This window comes from Stegostoma tigrinum, chromosome 4 (assembly GCF_030684315.1).
Source record: "Stegostoma tigrinum isolate sSteTig4 chromosome 4, sSteTig4.hap1, whole genome shotgun sequence".
In the NCBI taxonomy this organism is placed as follows: Eukaryota; Metazoa; Chordata; class Chondrichthyes; order Orectolobiformes; family Stegostomatidae; genus Stegostoma; species Stegostoma tigrinum.
This window is the reverse complement of record NC_081357.1, coordinates 49,337,361-49,353,904: the sequence shown is the minus strand read 5'-3', so window position 1 is coordinate 49,353,904 and position 16,544 is coordinate 49,337,361. Positions and strand designations below refer to the sequence as shown.

Here is a 16,544-nt window from a genome sequence, read left to right as displayed (position 1 = left end):
CAGTATTGCCTCTTGCTGAGTCAGGCATCTGGGATCCCAATACCTTTGACACTGTGTCTCCACTGTAACAGGGCTACATTTACATTGATCAGATAAAGCAATGGCCCATCCAGTAGTTATCGCCTACTGTTTTGGTGGGCATGATTTTAAAGCCACTCTGTTCCCTCACTGTCGATGACATAGTCAAACAGCTGCCAGTATTTGGAGCAAGGGTGCTGCCATGTTGTCTTGTCTTTGTCTCTTTGATGGAATAAAAGATGTGTCACAAGAAATTCAACGAGACCTGGAAAAAACAGGCTCATTCAACCAATTCTTATCCACAAAACTAGCAACCCTCCATGGCACCAAATCGCAGAATCCCAAAACCTTTGACCTCCCCTCAAGGCCACCATCATCAATGCCACCAAAACAGAGTCAGTCACTCAATCAGGAAACACCAAGATTAGCTTGAGGAGAATGATCAGGAGGTATAAGAATTGAGGTGGAGGAAGAGAAGGGTAAAACTCTAAAAAGTATAATGGCCAATGGGAAACATAGCAGCAAGTTAACATCTGTGCAGGTGGATTCAACTGCATGGAAAAGTATAAAACAAAATGAAAAGAAAGGAGAACTCAGGAGAATTTATTAAAATCTCTAGAACACAACATAGGGCAGAGTGTTTGGAAAAGGTTAGGAATCGAACTTCAAGTATATTGGATAAAAGGAATGACAAGGAGAAATAGGACAATAAATACAGGACAGGAGATGTTGTATTTGAATACATGCAGTATAAAGAATAAGATAAATGAGCTTGTGGCACAGATTAAAATTGGCAGATGTGGTGGGCATCACAGAGACATGACTGCAAGAGCTTCAGGACTGGGAGCTAAATATCTAAGGACATATAGGACAAATATCTAAGGACACATATTTATATAAAGGTCATATTTGAGAGGTTGACTGAGCTCGGACTTTTCTCTCGAGAGAAGGAGGAAGAGAGGTGACCTGGTCGAGGTATACAAGGTAATGAGAGGCATGGATAGAGTCGATAGCCAGAGACTTTTCCCCAGGGCAAGACTGACTGCCACAAGGGGTCATAGTTTTAAGGTGTTAGGAGGAAGGTATAGAGGAGACGTCAGAGGGAGGTTCTTCACCCAGAGAGTTGTGAGTGCATGGAATGCTTTGCCAGTGGAAGTCGTGGAAGCAGAGTCATTAGTGACATTTAAGCGACTGCTGGACATGCACATGGACGGCAGTGAATTGAGGGGAATGTAGGTTAGGTTATTTTATTTTTGGATTAGGATTATTCCACACACAACATTGTGAGCTAAAGGGCCTGTACTGTGCTGCACTTTTCTATGCTCTATGTTCTATATATCCCATTGAAAAGACAGGTAGGTGAGCAGAAGGAATGAGGTTGTCTTGTTAGAAGAAATGACATTAAATCGATTGCAAGAAACGACGTAGGGGCAGATGATATGGAATCTGTGTGGGTAGAGTTGAGGAACTGCAAAGTTAAGAAAAACCATAATGTGATTTTTGTACAGGCCTCCAAGCATAGTCAGGATGTGGGGCAAAAGATACACCAGGAGATAGAAAAGGCATGTAAGGAAGGCAAAGTTACAGTGATCATGGAGACTTTGAATATGCACATGGACTGGGAAAATCAGATTGGTACTGGATCACAAGAAAAGGAATTTATGGAATGTCTATGAAATGGCGTTTTGGACAGCTTGTGGTGGAACACACTAGGAACAGGCAATACTAGATTTAGCCTTTGGCAATGAGGCAGACTTGATAAGGGAGCAGAAGGTGAAGGAACCCTTAAGGGCCATGACCATAATATGATAGAATTTACTCTGCAATTTGAAAGGGAGAAACTGGAATCAGATTTAATGGTATTACAGTTGAATAAAGGCAATTACAAAGGCACGAGAGAGCAGCTAGCCAGAATTGACTGGGAAAAGAACCTAGTAGGAAAAACAGTGTAACAGCAATGGCAGGAGTTTCTGGAAGTAATTCAGGGGACACAGCAAAAATTCATCCTTAGGAAGAAGGAGCATACTAAGGGGAGGGCAAACATGGCTGACAAGGAAGTTAGGGACAGCATAAAAGCAAAAGAGAAAGCATATAATGTGGCTTAGGGCAATGGGAAGCCTAAACACCAACAAAGGGCAAGTAAAAAAGAAATAAGGAATGAGAAGATTAAATATGTGAGTAAGCTAGCTAGAAGATTGAAAGAGCTTCTTTAGGTATATTAAGGGCAAAAAGAGAGGCATTGGGCCACTGGAAAATGGCGCTGGAGAAATTGTAATGGGGAGAAAAGAAATGGCAGAGGAACTGAACAAGTACTTTGCGTCAGTCTTCATGGTGGAAGACATGGGTAACATCCTAAAAATTCTATAGTTGTGGCGCAGAGATGAATATGCTGGCCATCACCAAGGACAAGCTGCAAGAAAACCTGAAAGGTTTAAAGGTGGATAAACTCCCAGGACCAGATGGACTACACCCGAGTGCTGAAGAAGATAACTGAGAAATAGTGGAGGTGTTAGTGGCGATCTTTCAGGAATCAATGGATTCAGGGAGGGTCCCAGAGGACTGTAAAATCACTAATGTAACCTCTCTGTTTGAGGGGGAACCAAGGCAAAGACAAGAAATTACCCGCTGATAAGCCTGACCTCAGTCATTAGTAAAGATTTTGGAGTCCATTGTGAATATGGGGTCCATTTCTGAATACTTAGAAGTGCATAGTAAAATAAGGCAAAATCAGCATGGCTTCATCAGGGGAGGTCATGCCTGACAAATCTGTTGGAATTCTTTGAGGAAGTAATGAGCAGGTTAGACAAAGGAGAGCCAATGGATGTCATCTATTTGGACTTCCAGAGGGCCTTGGACAAGGTGCTGCACGGGAGGCTGCTGAGTAAGATAAGAGCCCATGGTGTTACAGGCAAGAATAGCATGGAGAGAAGATTGGTTGTCTGACAGAAAGCAGAGATTGGGGATAAAAGGATCCTTCTCAGCATGATAATCAGTGACTATTGGTGTTCTGTAAGGATCAGTGTTGGCACCACAACTTTTCACTTTATACATTCATGATTCAGATGAAGGAACTGAGAATATTCTGGCTAAGTTTGCAGACGGTATAAATATAGGTTGAGGGTTAGGTAGCATTGAGAAGACAGGGAGGTTACAGAAGAATTTAATCAGGTTAGGAGAATGGACAAAGAAGTGGCAGATGGAATACAACGTGGGAAAGTGTGAGGTAGTACTTTGGTAGGGAATTCCAGGTATAGACGATTTTCTGAATGGGGAGAAAAGTTCACAAATCTGAAGTGCAAATTGACTTGGGAGTCCTAGTCCAGGATTGTCGTCAGGTTAACTGGCGGTTGGGTCGGTAATAAGGAAGGAAAATGAAATGTTGGGATTTATTTTGAGAGGGCTTGATTATAAAAGCAGGGATGTACTTCTGAGGCTCTAGAAGGATCTGGTCAGGCCATATTTGGAGTACTGTGCACAGTTTTGGGCCCCATGTCTCAGAAAGGATTTACTGGCTCTAAAGCTGGTTCAGAGAAAGTTCACGAGAACGATCCCAGGAATATAAGGCTTAGCATGAGGAATGTTTGAGGACTCTGGGTGTATACTCATTGGAATTTAGAAGGATAAAGGGGGATCAAATTGAAACTTAGAATACTGAAAGGCCTGGACAGAGTGGATGTTGGGAAGATGTTTCCATTAGCAGGAGAGGCTAGGACCCGAGGGCACAGCCTTAGAGTAAAGGGAAGACCCTTTAGAATAGAGATAAGGAGAAACTTATTCAATCAGAGACTGGTGAATCTTTGGATCTCACTGCCACAGAAGACTGTGGAGGCCAAGTCACTGAGTATGTTTAAGACAATGATAGATAGGTTCTTCACTGTTAAGGGGATAAAAGGTTTTTGGGAGAAGGTGGGAGAAAGGGGGTGAGAAACTTATCAGCTATGACTGAATGGCAGAGCAGACTCAATGGGCCAAATGGGCTAATGTGAGCTCCTTTGTCTTTTGGTCTTATGATCTAACTGTTAAGTCAGAAGCACATGGCATTTCTGAGTATAAAACAACTGCACTCAGAAGAGAAAAGGCAGGCCTACAGGTGTCTCAAGGCAGAGGTCCAAAAACAAACCAGTGATACAAAGAACAGGTGGTCAGTGGAGAACACACTAGAGGCCCAATGAAGCTACAATGCTTCACACCACCAGTGACAAGTTCGCCGCTAGACTGGAGCTAACTACAGGACCAGTGGGAAATTATTCAATCTCTGCTGTCAAGTCAAAACCAAAGTCACCCCAACCTGTGACATCTAGCTGCAGTGCACAGATGATGCTTGCATACATGCAATCTCAGCCGATCTACTCCAGATCATCATCAGTACCATTTCTGAGACATATTGCTGACAGCATGGATCTCACCGTGAACACCCACAAGATGAAGTTCTTCCAACAACCTGGCCCGGAACACGGAGCAAAGTTTCAATCATCAAGGTCCACAGGCAGGCCTGAGGTATTGACCACTTCCAATACCTCAGGAATGTCCTGTTGGTCAAAGCAGCTATTGATGAAGAGATCCACTATGCCTTCAGTATGCGAGCACAACTTTTGTCCATCTGAAGAAAAGGGTGCACAAGGACAACATCAGAGCTGGCATCGAGTTCATGGTTTGCAGAGCTGTGGTTGTTCCCACCCTCCCATATGGCTCTGAGAAGAGGACTGTCTACGGCTGACATCTCAAGGCACTGGAGCAGTACCACCGTCACCCACGCAAGATCCTGCGAATCCGCTGGGAAGAAAGACACATCAACGTATCTATCATTTTCTTATTTCTTCACTACAACTTACTTTCCCACTATTTTTCAGTCATCTGCAAATTTGGCTATAGTACCTTCTACATCTGCATCCAAATAACCAATAAAGACTGTAAACAGTTGGGGCCCAAGGATCAAACCATGTTGTAGTTCATTAGTTAATCTGGTCAACCAAACAAAATCCATTTATCATAACTCTCTGCTTTCTGTTGGTTAACAGATCCTTTATCCAAGCTAATAAATTATCCCTAACCCCACTGTGATCTTGCCTTGTATATTTACCTTTTATGCATTTACCTTTTATGCAGTGCTTTGTCAAATGCCTCCTAGAAATCCAAGGATACTATATCTTCAGGATCTTCATTGAAGATGTTACATGCAATAGGGACAAAGAACTCACAAATTTGTCAATTACCCCTCATGAAACTGTGCTAGCTCTGACAAACTGAATTTTGTCTTTCCAAATGTCCTGTTTGTACTTCTTAATAATAGATTCTAACACCTGTCATTGGGAAATTTAAACTAACCAGTCTAGTTTCCTACTTTCTGCCTCCCTCCCATGTTATACTAGAACTCTTTCAATGCATGGGAACCTGGAACATTATAACCAATGGATCCACTATTTCTGTTGCCACATCCTCGAGACCCTAGGGGACTTGCCTGCTTTCAATCCTAATAGTTTGCTCAGTACTATTTCGTCTAGTGAAGATTGTTCTAAATTCCTTCTTTCCTACAACTTCCGTATTACTTTATATTGGGATGCTACTGTCTTCCACTGTGAAAACTAAATGCCAAACATTGAATCAGTGTCTCTACCTTTTCTATGCTTCTCATTATTAACTGCCCAGTCTCAGCTTCCAAAGGACCAACATTCACTTTAGCTATTCTTTTTTCCTTCAATATACTTATAAGCTCTTGCTATTCCTTTTTATATTCTGGACCAGTTTAATTTTTAGTCTTCTGGTCCAATCCACTAGGACCAAGTCTGTCATCATGCCTGTGTAATTACCTTTGTGTAATTCCAGAACACTAGTGGGGAACTCCAGTTTCTCACCCTCGAACTGAATTTGAAATTCTAGCATGACATGACGTTTTATTAATCCCACCTCATACACATTACTGAATTCAAAACAGCCTGTTCCCTTCGTGGTTCCACAACATATAGCTCCAGAGAAACACTTTCCTGAGAGGTTACCCTGGCGAGTGTGCATTAATCCAGTCTATTTGCATATTAATATTACCTATCATTATTGCCATACCATTCTTACAGCTCCCCACTATTTCCTGGTTTATGCTGCGCCCCATCACAGAAATACTGTTTCAGGACCTTTGCAGTAGTCCCACTAGAGACTTCTTTAATATTTTTATTTATACCCAGATGGATTCTATGTCTTAGACAAAAATAGAAGTTGCTGGAAAAGGTCAGCAGGTCTGGCAGCATTTGCAAAGAAAGATCAGTTAACATTTTGGGTCCAGTGACCCTTCCACGGTTTTGATTCAATGTTTTGATTTCTGGTGCCTGTATCATTTCTCCGACATTTTCCTTTACTAACAATGCGACACCACATTCTTTTCCTTCCTGCCTTCCAAAACAGAGTATCCTTTAGATATTCAATTAATCTCAAATCACACCAGTGTATACTTACTCTGTTAGGAGATCAATTTTATTCCAATTCTTTCATGCATTCAGATACAAAGCCTTTAAAAATTTATTCAAATTTCCCTTCTCTAATATAATTTCTTGGTGAAATATGACATTCACACATTCTGTCCGTTCCTATTATTTTCTGGTAACCATCAGCCTCATCATTATTCAGAATCACAGAATCCCTCCGGTGTGGAAACAGGCCATTCTGCCCAACAAAGTGCACACTGCACCTCTGAAGAGCATCCCACCCAGATCCATTCCCCTACCTCTGCATTTTCCATGTCCAATCCGCCTAACATAAATATCCCCAGACACTATGGACAATTTTGCATGGCCAATCCACCTAACCTGCACATCATTGAAATCTATGGTCTTTAGGCACTGAAATCCCTTACAAACATCAAATGTATACTTTATTATCAAAGACAATATGATGTCTGAAATATAACTTCAGAAGAGAAAACCACAGATATAGCAACACGACTAAGTCATTCAGCCCATCAAGCCTGTTCAACTGTTTTATTAGTTCCTGGCAGATTTATACCTGTCCCAGTTTCATAACTCTTAACACAGAGGAACTCAAAATTGTTACAAGAGTAGGCCATCCAATGTGGTTGATCTTCTATATCACCACCATACTCACACAACATTCTCCCTTTTGTGTCTAAAAAGGGATTTTTTTTCTCCACCACCTTATATGGTCGAGAATTCCACAAGTCAGCATTTTGAGCAAAGAAATTTCTCATCCAATCCTAAATGGTTCATCCTGTAACCTAAAACTATGATCCTTTGTCACGAGCCTTCACCAACACCTTCTCCACACCCCCATATCAGCCACTGAGAACATTTCATGTGCCTGACTTGCTCATTTACTTAATCTAATAAAGGTCCCTTTGCAACTATCCGCTCCAAACGGTCACCTGTCTTAGTATGATTAGCACCTCAGACATACAGCTCATTTTCCTTCATTCAAGTCATTTATTTCATTTGCCGTGAAGACTGACTCAAAGTCATCATACTCTAAGTACCACTTCCTGACTTCTAAGGTCAGTAACATTTGTATCTGTTTCGGTGGCAGAGATTACTGTTAAATAAAGGCTAAAAAGAATGTATTCCTAAAAACCTGTGTCATTTTTTGGCAGTTCTAGTAAGCTTGTTCTCCTATTCCTTATTACCACATATTTCACATTCGTTTGGTGTTGTTTATATTTCTCCCAGTCCTCTTATTTGCCTTCATATAAATTTTATATAATCTCACTTCCCTTGCTGACTAAAATCAGAGGTTTTCACCATCAGGAATATGTACATATATTGCATCTTATATTCTGAATACTTTGGAGTAATTGTCCATCCATAATTTTAATCAGTTAATAGTACTGTCGGTACTTAAAATTTAAGAGATGAACTTGCAGCTCAAAACTGGTGTGTAAGTATTAAGTTTCATAAAATGAAATCATCTATGCCTGAATATTGTTGGATCTAGCGTTCTTGCAAAATACTTAACTGGAGAAATAGAAAGGGTTTTAAACTAAATTACAGGGGTAAAAATCAAGTATTGGGTGACATGGTACAGTAGACAGAAGGTGAGAGGAAAATAGTGAAATGACCATCGGAGAATTGCAGGAAGGGACAACATTCACTAATGGAAGTAATCTGCAGGCCCCCAAATTCTAATCACAATGTAGGAGAAGTATACAAATCGTAATACAGGGGATGTTGTGGTGCATTAGTAATATTGCTAGACTAGTAACCCAGAGGCCCCAAACTAACGTTTTCACACCTTAGTTCTGTTTAGGAGGCTCTTGTGGTGCAGTGGCAGTGTCCTAGCTTCGAGTCCCACCTGTTCAAGAAGTGTGTCATAACATGTCTGGATAGATGGATTTTAAAAAAAAAACTACAAGAAGAAATATTGGATGCATGGAGTAAATCATGGGTGACTTTAAACTACATATAAACTGGAAAAATTAGATTGGCAGTACTGGCCTGAAAGAGGAATATGTGGAATGCTTTGAAGATGGTTTCTTAGAGTAGCATTTTCTGGAACTATTCATACAGCAGGTTATAATCACACTTTACAAAATTAACACAAAATAACAGAAGTGGCTTTGTTGGTCGAGGACAGTATAACAGCAGCTGAAAGAACCTTTGATGAGGACTCGTCTACTGAGGTGGTATGGGCTGAGGTTGCGGAGGAAGGTTTGTCGACTGAGTCAGTATGGGTGGAAGTTAGGAACAGCAAGGGAGCAGTCACCTCATTGCGGGTTTTCTACAGACCCCCAAATAGCAATAGGGAGATCAAAGATCTCATTGGCCGGCAGATTGTTGAAAAGTGCAAACGTAGCAGGGTTGTTGTTATGGGTGACTTCAATTTTCCCAATATAGATTGGAACCTCTTTAGTGCTGATGAATTGGATGGAGCCGTTTTTGTCAGGTGTGTTCAAGAGGGTTTCCTTACTCAGTATGTGGACAGGCCATTTTGGATTTGGTGCTCGGCAATGAGCCAGGACAGGTGTCAGATCTCGTTGTGGGAGAACACTTTGGTGACAGTGACCACAACAGCCTCACATGTACCATAGCCATGGAAAGGGAAAGGAGCTGTTACCAGGGGAAGATATTGAACTGGGGTAAAGGAAACTATGACGCTATCTGACAGGAGTTGGGAATTACAGAATGGGAGCAATTGTTCCACAGAAAGGGCACAGCAGACTTGTGGAGGCTGTTTAAGGAGCAGTTGTTGCGAGTGATGCATAAATTTGTTCCTCTAAGACAGGTAAGAAGGGGTAAGATTAAGGAGCCTCGGATGACGGGAACAGAGGTGCTTCTTGTCAAAAAGAAAAAGGCAGCGTACGTAAGGTGGAGGAAGCAAGGATCCAGCACAGCTTTAGAGGATTTAGAGCTCGGAAAGAGCTCAAAAGTGGACTGAGGAGGACCAGGAAGGGGCACGAAAAAGGCTTGGCAGGAAGGATTAGCAAGAACCCGAAGGCATTTTACTCATACGTAAGGAATAAGAGAATGATCGGGGGAAGGTAGGACCAATCAAGGATAGAGTAGGGAACTTGTGCGTGGATTCTGAGCAGATAGGGGAAGCCCTAAATGAGTTTTTTGCTTCAGTTTTCACTAAAGGAAAGGGGCGTTGTTCTGAATGAGAACTTTGAGGAGCAGGAAAACAGGATTGAACAGATCAAGATTGAGGAAGTTGATGTGCTGGGAATTTTGGCAAACATTAAGATTGATAAGTCCCCAGGGCCAGACCAGATTTATCCGAGGTTGCTCCGGGAAGCGAGAAAGGAGGTTGCTAAGCCGTTGGCGAAGATCTTTGCTTCCTCATTCTCCATGGGAGTCGTACCGGAAGATTGGAGGGAAGCAAATGTTGTTCCTCTTTTCAAGAAAGGGAATAGGGAATTCCCTGGAAATTACAGACCAGTCAGTCTTACGTCTGTGGTCAGCCAGGTTTTGGAAAGAATTCGGAGGGATAGGATTTATGACTATTTGGAAAAGCATAGCGTGATTAAAGGGAGTCACCCTGACTTTGAGGGGGGCAGGTCATGCCTCACAAATCTTATTGAGTTCTTTGAGGAACTCACGAGACAGGTTGACAAGGTTCAAGCAGTGAATGTGGTGTACATGGACTTCAGCAAGGCATTTGATAAGGTACCCCACGGTAGGCTCATTCATAAAGTCAGGAGGTATGGGATACAGGGTGATTTGGCTGTCTGGATTCAGAATTCGTTGGCTGACAGGAGGCAGAGAGTGGTTGTAGATGGTAAGTATTCTGCCTGGGGGTCAGTGCTTAGTGGTGTCCCGTAGGGCTCTGTTCTTGGGCCTCTGCTCTATGTATTTTTTATAAATGACTTGGATGAGGATGTTGAGGGGTGGGTTCGTATGTTTGCTGATGACACAAAGGTCGGAGGTGCCGTTGATAGTATCAAGGGCTATTGCAGGCTTCAGCAAGACATTGACAGAATGCAGAGCTGGGCTGAGAAACGGCAGATGGAGTTCAACCTGGATAAATGTGAAGTGATGCATTTTGGAAGGTCGAACTTAAATGCTGAATATAGGATTAAAGGCAGGATTCTCGGCAGTGTGGAGGAACAGTGGGATCTTGGTGTTCAAGTCCATAGCTCCCTCAAAGTTGCCACCCAGGTGGATAAGGTTGTTAAGAAAGTATATGGCGCTTTGGCTTTCATTAACAGGGGGATCGGGTTTAAGAGCTGCGAGGTTATGCTGCATCTCTACAAAACCCTGGTGAGACCACACTTGGAATATTGTGTCCAGTTCTGGTCGCCCTATTATAGGAAAGATGTGGAGGCTTTGGAGAGGGTGCAAAGGTGGTTTACCAGGATGCTGCCTGAACTGGAGGGCTTGACTTACGACGAGAGGTTGACTGAGCTTGGACTTTTCTCTCTGGAGAGTAGGAGGAAGAGAGGTGACCTGATTGAGGTGTACAAGGTAATGAGAGGCATGGATAGAGTCGATAGCCAGAGACCTTTTCCCAGGGCAGGACTGACTGCCACGAGGGGTCATAGTTTTACGGTGTTAGGAGGAAGGTATAGAGGAGACGTCAGAGGGAGGTTCTTCACCCAGAGAGTTGTGAGTGCATGGAATAGTTTGCCAGTGGTAGTCGTGGAAGCGGAGTCATTAGTGACATTTAAGCGACTGCTGGACCTGTACATGGACAGCAGTGAATTGAGGGGAATGTAGGTTAGGTTATTTTAATTTTGGATTAGGATTATTCCACGGCACAACATTGTGGGCCAAAGGGCCTGTACCATGCTGTACTTTTCTATGATTAATAATCACAGATTGAAGGCATCGCTGGGTAGCTGTAACCATAACATGATTGAATTTTACACCCAGTTTAAAAAAGTGGGAGAAGATTAGGTCCAAGGCTAGCAGCTTAAACTTAAATAAGGGCAACTACACGGGCATGAATGTTGAGCTTGTTGACGGGAATTGGTGTGCTAGGCTAGGGGATAGATCAATAGGCACATGGTGGCAAACAAAGATGTTTTAGAGTATTCAGAATAAATATATTCCTACTATAAAGTGAAGTAACTCCAGAAGCTGGTATCCCATCACCAAGTCACCCTTTATTTAGATGTGGAGAGTCCTTGACAATGATCCAGCTCCCTCAGAGCTAGCTCTCAGTGTGAAGTGAACTTCTGGGGCTGTTAATCTGGTCCAGTCAAGGAAGTCATTCCATTTGATTCACCTCGCTGACCTCATTACAATCACAATAATGATTTTTAAGCTGAGGTAAGAAAGATTTAAACAAGATACCAGGGACAATTCTAAGAGAAAAACCGAATGATTTGTGTGGGAATTAACTTCAGAGAAAGTGGTGGGTCGGGTACAGTTACAGCATTTAAGAGACATTTAGATAAATGAATGAATCAGAAATGTTTGGAGGGAAAGGGCCACGTGCAGGCAGGTGGGACTAGTTTAGTTTGGGATTATGGTTAGCATGGATTGGTTGGAACAAAAGGTCTGTTTCCATGCTGTATGACTAACTCCAAGCTGGAGAGAGCCAAGGCAGAGACATATCTGATAAATATGGAAGTCAAGGAAGTCCACAAACTTACACAAGTTACAGGTAGATGCTTCTTCTCTCAGAAATAAACTCTTGATGTTTTGTGGGCAATGCAAAGAATACTTAGCAACCGGAAAACAAAAAAAAAAGAAAAATGTACCAATTGCAATAACTGCAGAACATGGGAGGATAACAACGGAATTAGCAGTGAATGCAACAGAAAAGTTTGAAGTACACAACTAAGCTAAGAGAAATTTTATTTCTGTTACAATTTCTATAACATATGCTGTTGTTCGAGGGAAAGTACTTTTATTCTACTTTTTAAACTGACCAATGGTGAAAGTCTTCCTGTGGAAATGTTGTGAAGGATTAAACAACTGGGTGTAATAACGCAAGCTTATCAAGTAAACAAAAGGTCAAAATTTCATTAATATGTGGTTGGTCTTTTAAAAATTGGAAAACTAGAAGACAAAATACACAATCAGTTTGATTGCTGCATAATTGCATCACCTTCTCCATATCCACTGAGAGTTCAGCAAACCACTGACGTGCATCTTTTTGCTGGACCACACATGCTACATGCAAACAGGCTGTAAAGGGAAATGAAACATGTTCAATTTACTACTTGTTCAATTTTTACAAATCATCCCTATCTATAACAAATGCATGGATAAACTGCGTGCTTGCGACATTGCCAAATAAAATCTAACACTAATCTCAGGTGTTATTCACATGTCCAGTTAAATGGCATTAACCTATCCAAAGCTAACTTAAAATAAAGTACAAATGTGATTGCCTAACTGAAATTCTCTTGCCTAACACTCGGCAAACAAAGACCAGCATGGTTATTACATGGGCTCAGAAATGAGACTTGATCTATCGGTTTGAAAAAAGTAACAGTGGAGGTTGGCACTGACTATATTCAAGGCGAGTTAGATATATATTTGATCAAGATGGATGTCAAAGGTTATGGAGAATAGTCAAGAAAATGGTGTTAAGGTTCCAATCACTTTAGCCATGATCTTACCAAATGGAAAAGCAAACTTCATGATAGGCTGAATGGTCGACTGCTGCTCCTATTTAATATGTTCTTACTACAATGATTCTTATAATTCACAAACTACATTCTGGAATACGTAAAGTATTAAGTCACATAAGTACTGCCACCTGTTAAACAAAAAAAAATTATAAGAAATTGGCAGGTACCCCAGTTAATGATATTTTGGATCAAGTGGGTAGGCAGCCTAGTTGCTTATTCTACTAAGTATTATCTTCTTGATTAATTTAGAGAGAGTCAAAACATTTGACAAGGGAATCCAGCAGTGAAACAGAGGTTCCATTCATAAGGGATCTCTAAAACCATTATTTGGGAATTTCTACGGTGGTAGATTCTTGGTGTCAAAACATCTATAGTTCAGTCCAACCCTCACACTCAGGACAGATATCAGAGGTGAAGATGTTTCGAAAGCCTTTTTCTTCAAGTCCTCTAAACTTTGACTTTTAGAAATTAAAAGTTGAAACTTAACAGAAGTGAGGTCTCACGAGTAGTCACTTAATTTGAAACCAACATATTCTAGAGATTGTCTGGTTCAAAAATCTATTCAATGTGTTTAAAAAAAACTATTTATTATGCTTGGTGCCAGCAAAGTGGAAATTATAAATATGGCTTACAGATGTAGTAGTAAGCTTGCACACCAAATTCTCCACTTTAGCAGTTCAAGTACTTTGGTTTGGTACAAATAACTCAAATGCTCAGACCCCAGCATAATTTTGTCCTTCAAAATTAATCATGTTCCTTATTTTAACACCAATGTCAAGATTTCTATTCAAAATTAGCTTCCAAATATAAATCAACAATTGAGCTGCAAATTAACAATAATTATTAAAACCGTTTATCATGGAAAATTGACAAAACATATGAATTCTAGTTGAAAATACCAATTCAGAAATCATTGAAATGATCAATTTTGACAGACAGAATGATGATACCCAACAAACTATATGCCAAGTCCAGTGACTACATACTCACCCAAGGCTATCATGAACGGAGGATACATGAGGCATAGGTCTGTTCTGTAGGTGTCATTCACTATCCTCCTGCGCAGATTAAGGAATGTTGTTTTAAAAAGGTATTTTTCTATATATAATTACAAATATTTCTAACTGATCTGTCTTATAAACTAAGCAATGCTACTTCCAAATAGCCTTATTGCCAGAACCCAAAAATCTCATTGAAAGTAGTATATTTGTATCTAAATACCAGTCAATTTCTGGCATCTGTGTTCCTGCAAGTAGCAGGTGTAAAGAAAATTAATGTTTCATTTATTTTGGCTCAGTTGCTAGTAGTCTCACCTCCAGGACAGGCCCACATAATCTAGGGTGACACTTCAGTGCAGTACTGAGGGAGTGCTGCATTGTTACAGATGCCATCTTTCAGACGAGGCTCTGTCTGTCTGTCTGTTCAGTGGTCGAAAAAGATCCCATGGCACTTTTCCGAAGAGGAGCAGGGGATTTTCCCAGTGTCCTGCCGAACAGCCAACACCACCAAATCAGATTAATTGGTCACTTATCTTACTACTGTGTGCAAATTGGCTGCCACCATTTCACACAAAACAGTGGCTGCACTTCAAATATCATTCACTGGTTGTGAAGCACATTGGGATATTTTGAGGCCATGGAAGGTGCTAAAATCAATGCAAATTCTTTCTCCTTTACTCTTTGCTACGTTCTAGTAGATATGCTCATTAAATGTAGGGAGATTGTTAAGAATGGACAATGAACAATTCATTAACATGAAGTTGTATGTTACATATTTGAAGAGAAAAAAGTCTAACAGACGCAGCTGCAACTACCATTCTCCTATTTGAACTGTACTGATTGATAACAACTCTATTCTTCACCGTTTTAATATTACTGCTTCACGTCAAAATAATCCTGCTATTAACAGCCAATGTGATAAGGTACTAAACAAATGCAAATTCTCTTTCTGGCATTTTGTCAGAAGAGAAAAGAACCAAACCATAATCCCAAACATTTGTAAACATAGGAATATGAAATGAAATCAGTAATGTTTACTAAGTAAAACCATATGGTAAATTGAAACTCCTTTGATCCCTTACTAGGACAGGCATATAAAGACTATTGATCATTAGAAAATCTTACCATGCTAATGGCAGCAGCATGTCTTCTTGTCCCATATCTTGTACATACTGCAGCAATGGTCGATATGGATGGTATACTATTAAACAGCAATCCTATTATAGAATATAAAGCAGTTTCAGAAGAAAGTCAAAACTGGATGGTGTGGTAGGTTAGCAAAATATCTTTGCATGTCTGGAATCAGGGCTTGAATCCATGCCAAACTGAGGAGACTGACTTCTCTCATGTTTATAGCTGTATGGGTGATATTTGAAATATATTTGGTCATTTTATAATCAGCCCAAAATGGCAGTACAAAACAAATAACACAGAAGTCTCACTCAGAGATCATAGGATGATAATGTCACACTGTTGGTGAGTTTGGTGATGAGAAACACTGATACAGCAAAGGGGAGGTTATTCTACATCTACAACTGGCTTGGGGTGTTTGGTATTAAATATGGGTCCTTCACATAGGATGTCATTTTCTGCTTTCCAGACCTAAAATCCCTTACAAATATAAAAAAAACTCCAAAGTACTCACCATTAACTCTAACAAATAAAATTCACATTCCAATATCTGTAAAATATTAAATAAAAGCTTCCAATTAGTAAAAGTACCTTTGCAAAGTTATAAATACTTTTGTTTATATTTATTCATTCTATAAATGGATGTTTTAAACACCTTCATGACTGCCAACTAACTGTAGGTAAATCATTTTTTTGCAGCAGAATGAAGTTATTCATTAGGTAACCGTGAACATTGAAAAGCCACCGATTAGAAATTATTTCACTCACTGTTTATCAAGTGCCTACTTCCGAAGCAGTGATAACAGTGATAGGTGAGAAAGTCACACCAACAAGCATGGCACAGGAACATTTGTTTAGGAACAAGACTGATAAGTCTGAGGGCAGGCATTTCACCAGCTCTCATTGTGGGGGGGGAATTGTACACATCAAAAAGATTGGAAAGAAAATAAAATTAAAACGTTTTATTTTTCTATGAATTGTCTTCAATTGAAGATTTATTTTGGCAATGTCAAAATGAACAAATCAAACGCTAAACACCAAACGGCAAGACAGAATAAAAAAAACACACCTTCCTACCATATGTAATAGAAATTTTCAATAATTCTATTAGCCAGAGTAATGCACCATACTGGCTGGAGGTTAATATATTAATCTCACTCACAACATTTACAACAATATAGTACTTGTCACTGTATAATGTCCTAAAGTACACAGGCTTTGGTGCAGTGCCACATGTTAGGGCATGGAGGGGGGAGGTGGTGATATTGTCACTGAACAAATAATCCAGAGCTCAGACCAGTGTCCTGGTGACATGGGTTCATATCCCGCCATGGCAGATGGTGAAATTTGAAGTTTACTAAAACTGGAATTAAAAGAGCTAG

At 40.5% G+C, this 16,544-nt stretch overlaps 1 protein-coding gene across 3 annotated transcripts in view; it reads right to left on the bottom strand.

The window, feature by feature from the left end:
- The window catches only part of ccnc (cyclin C), a 40,159-nt gene that overhangs the window by 4,215 nt on the left and 19,400 nt on the right, over window positions 1-16,544 (bottom strand). For all 3 annotated transcript variants that reach the window (XM_048530852.2, XM_048530853.2, XM_048530854.2), the window contains 4 exons: window positions 15,677-15,712; window positions 15,157-15,248; window positions 14,024-14,091; window positions 12,505-12,584 (listed from right to left, as the gene is read on the bottom strand). In XM_048530852.2, coding sequence (XP_048386809.1) covers window positions 12,505-12,584; window positions 14,024-14,091; window positions 15,157-15,248; window positions 15,677-15,712 — 276 coding nt within the window. The remainder of the gene's footprint in view (window positions 1-12,504; window positions 12,585-14,023; window positions 14,092-15,156; window positions 15,249-15,676; window positions 15,713-16,544) is intronic.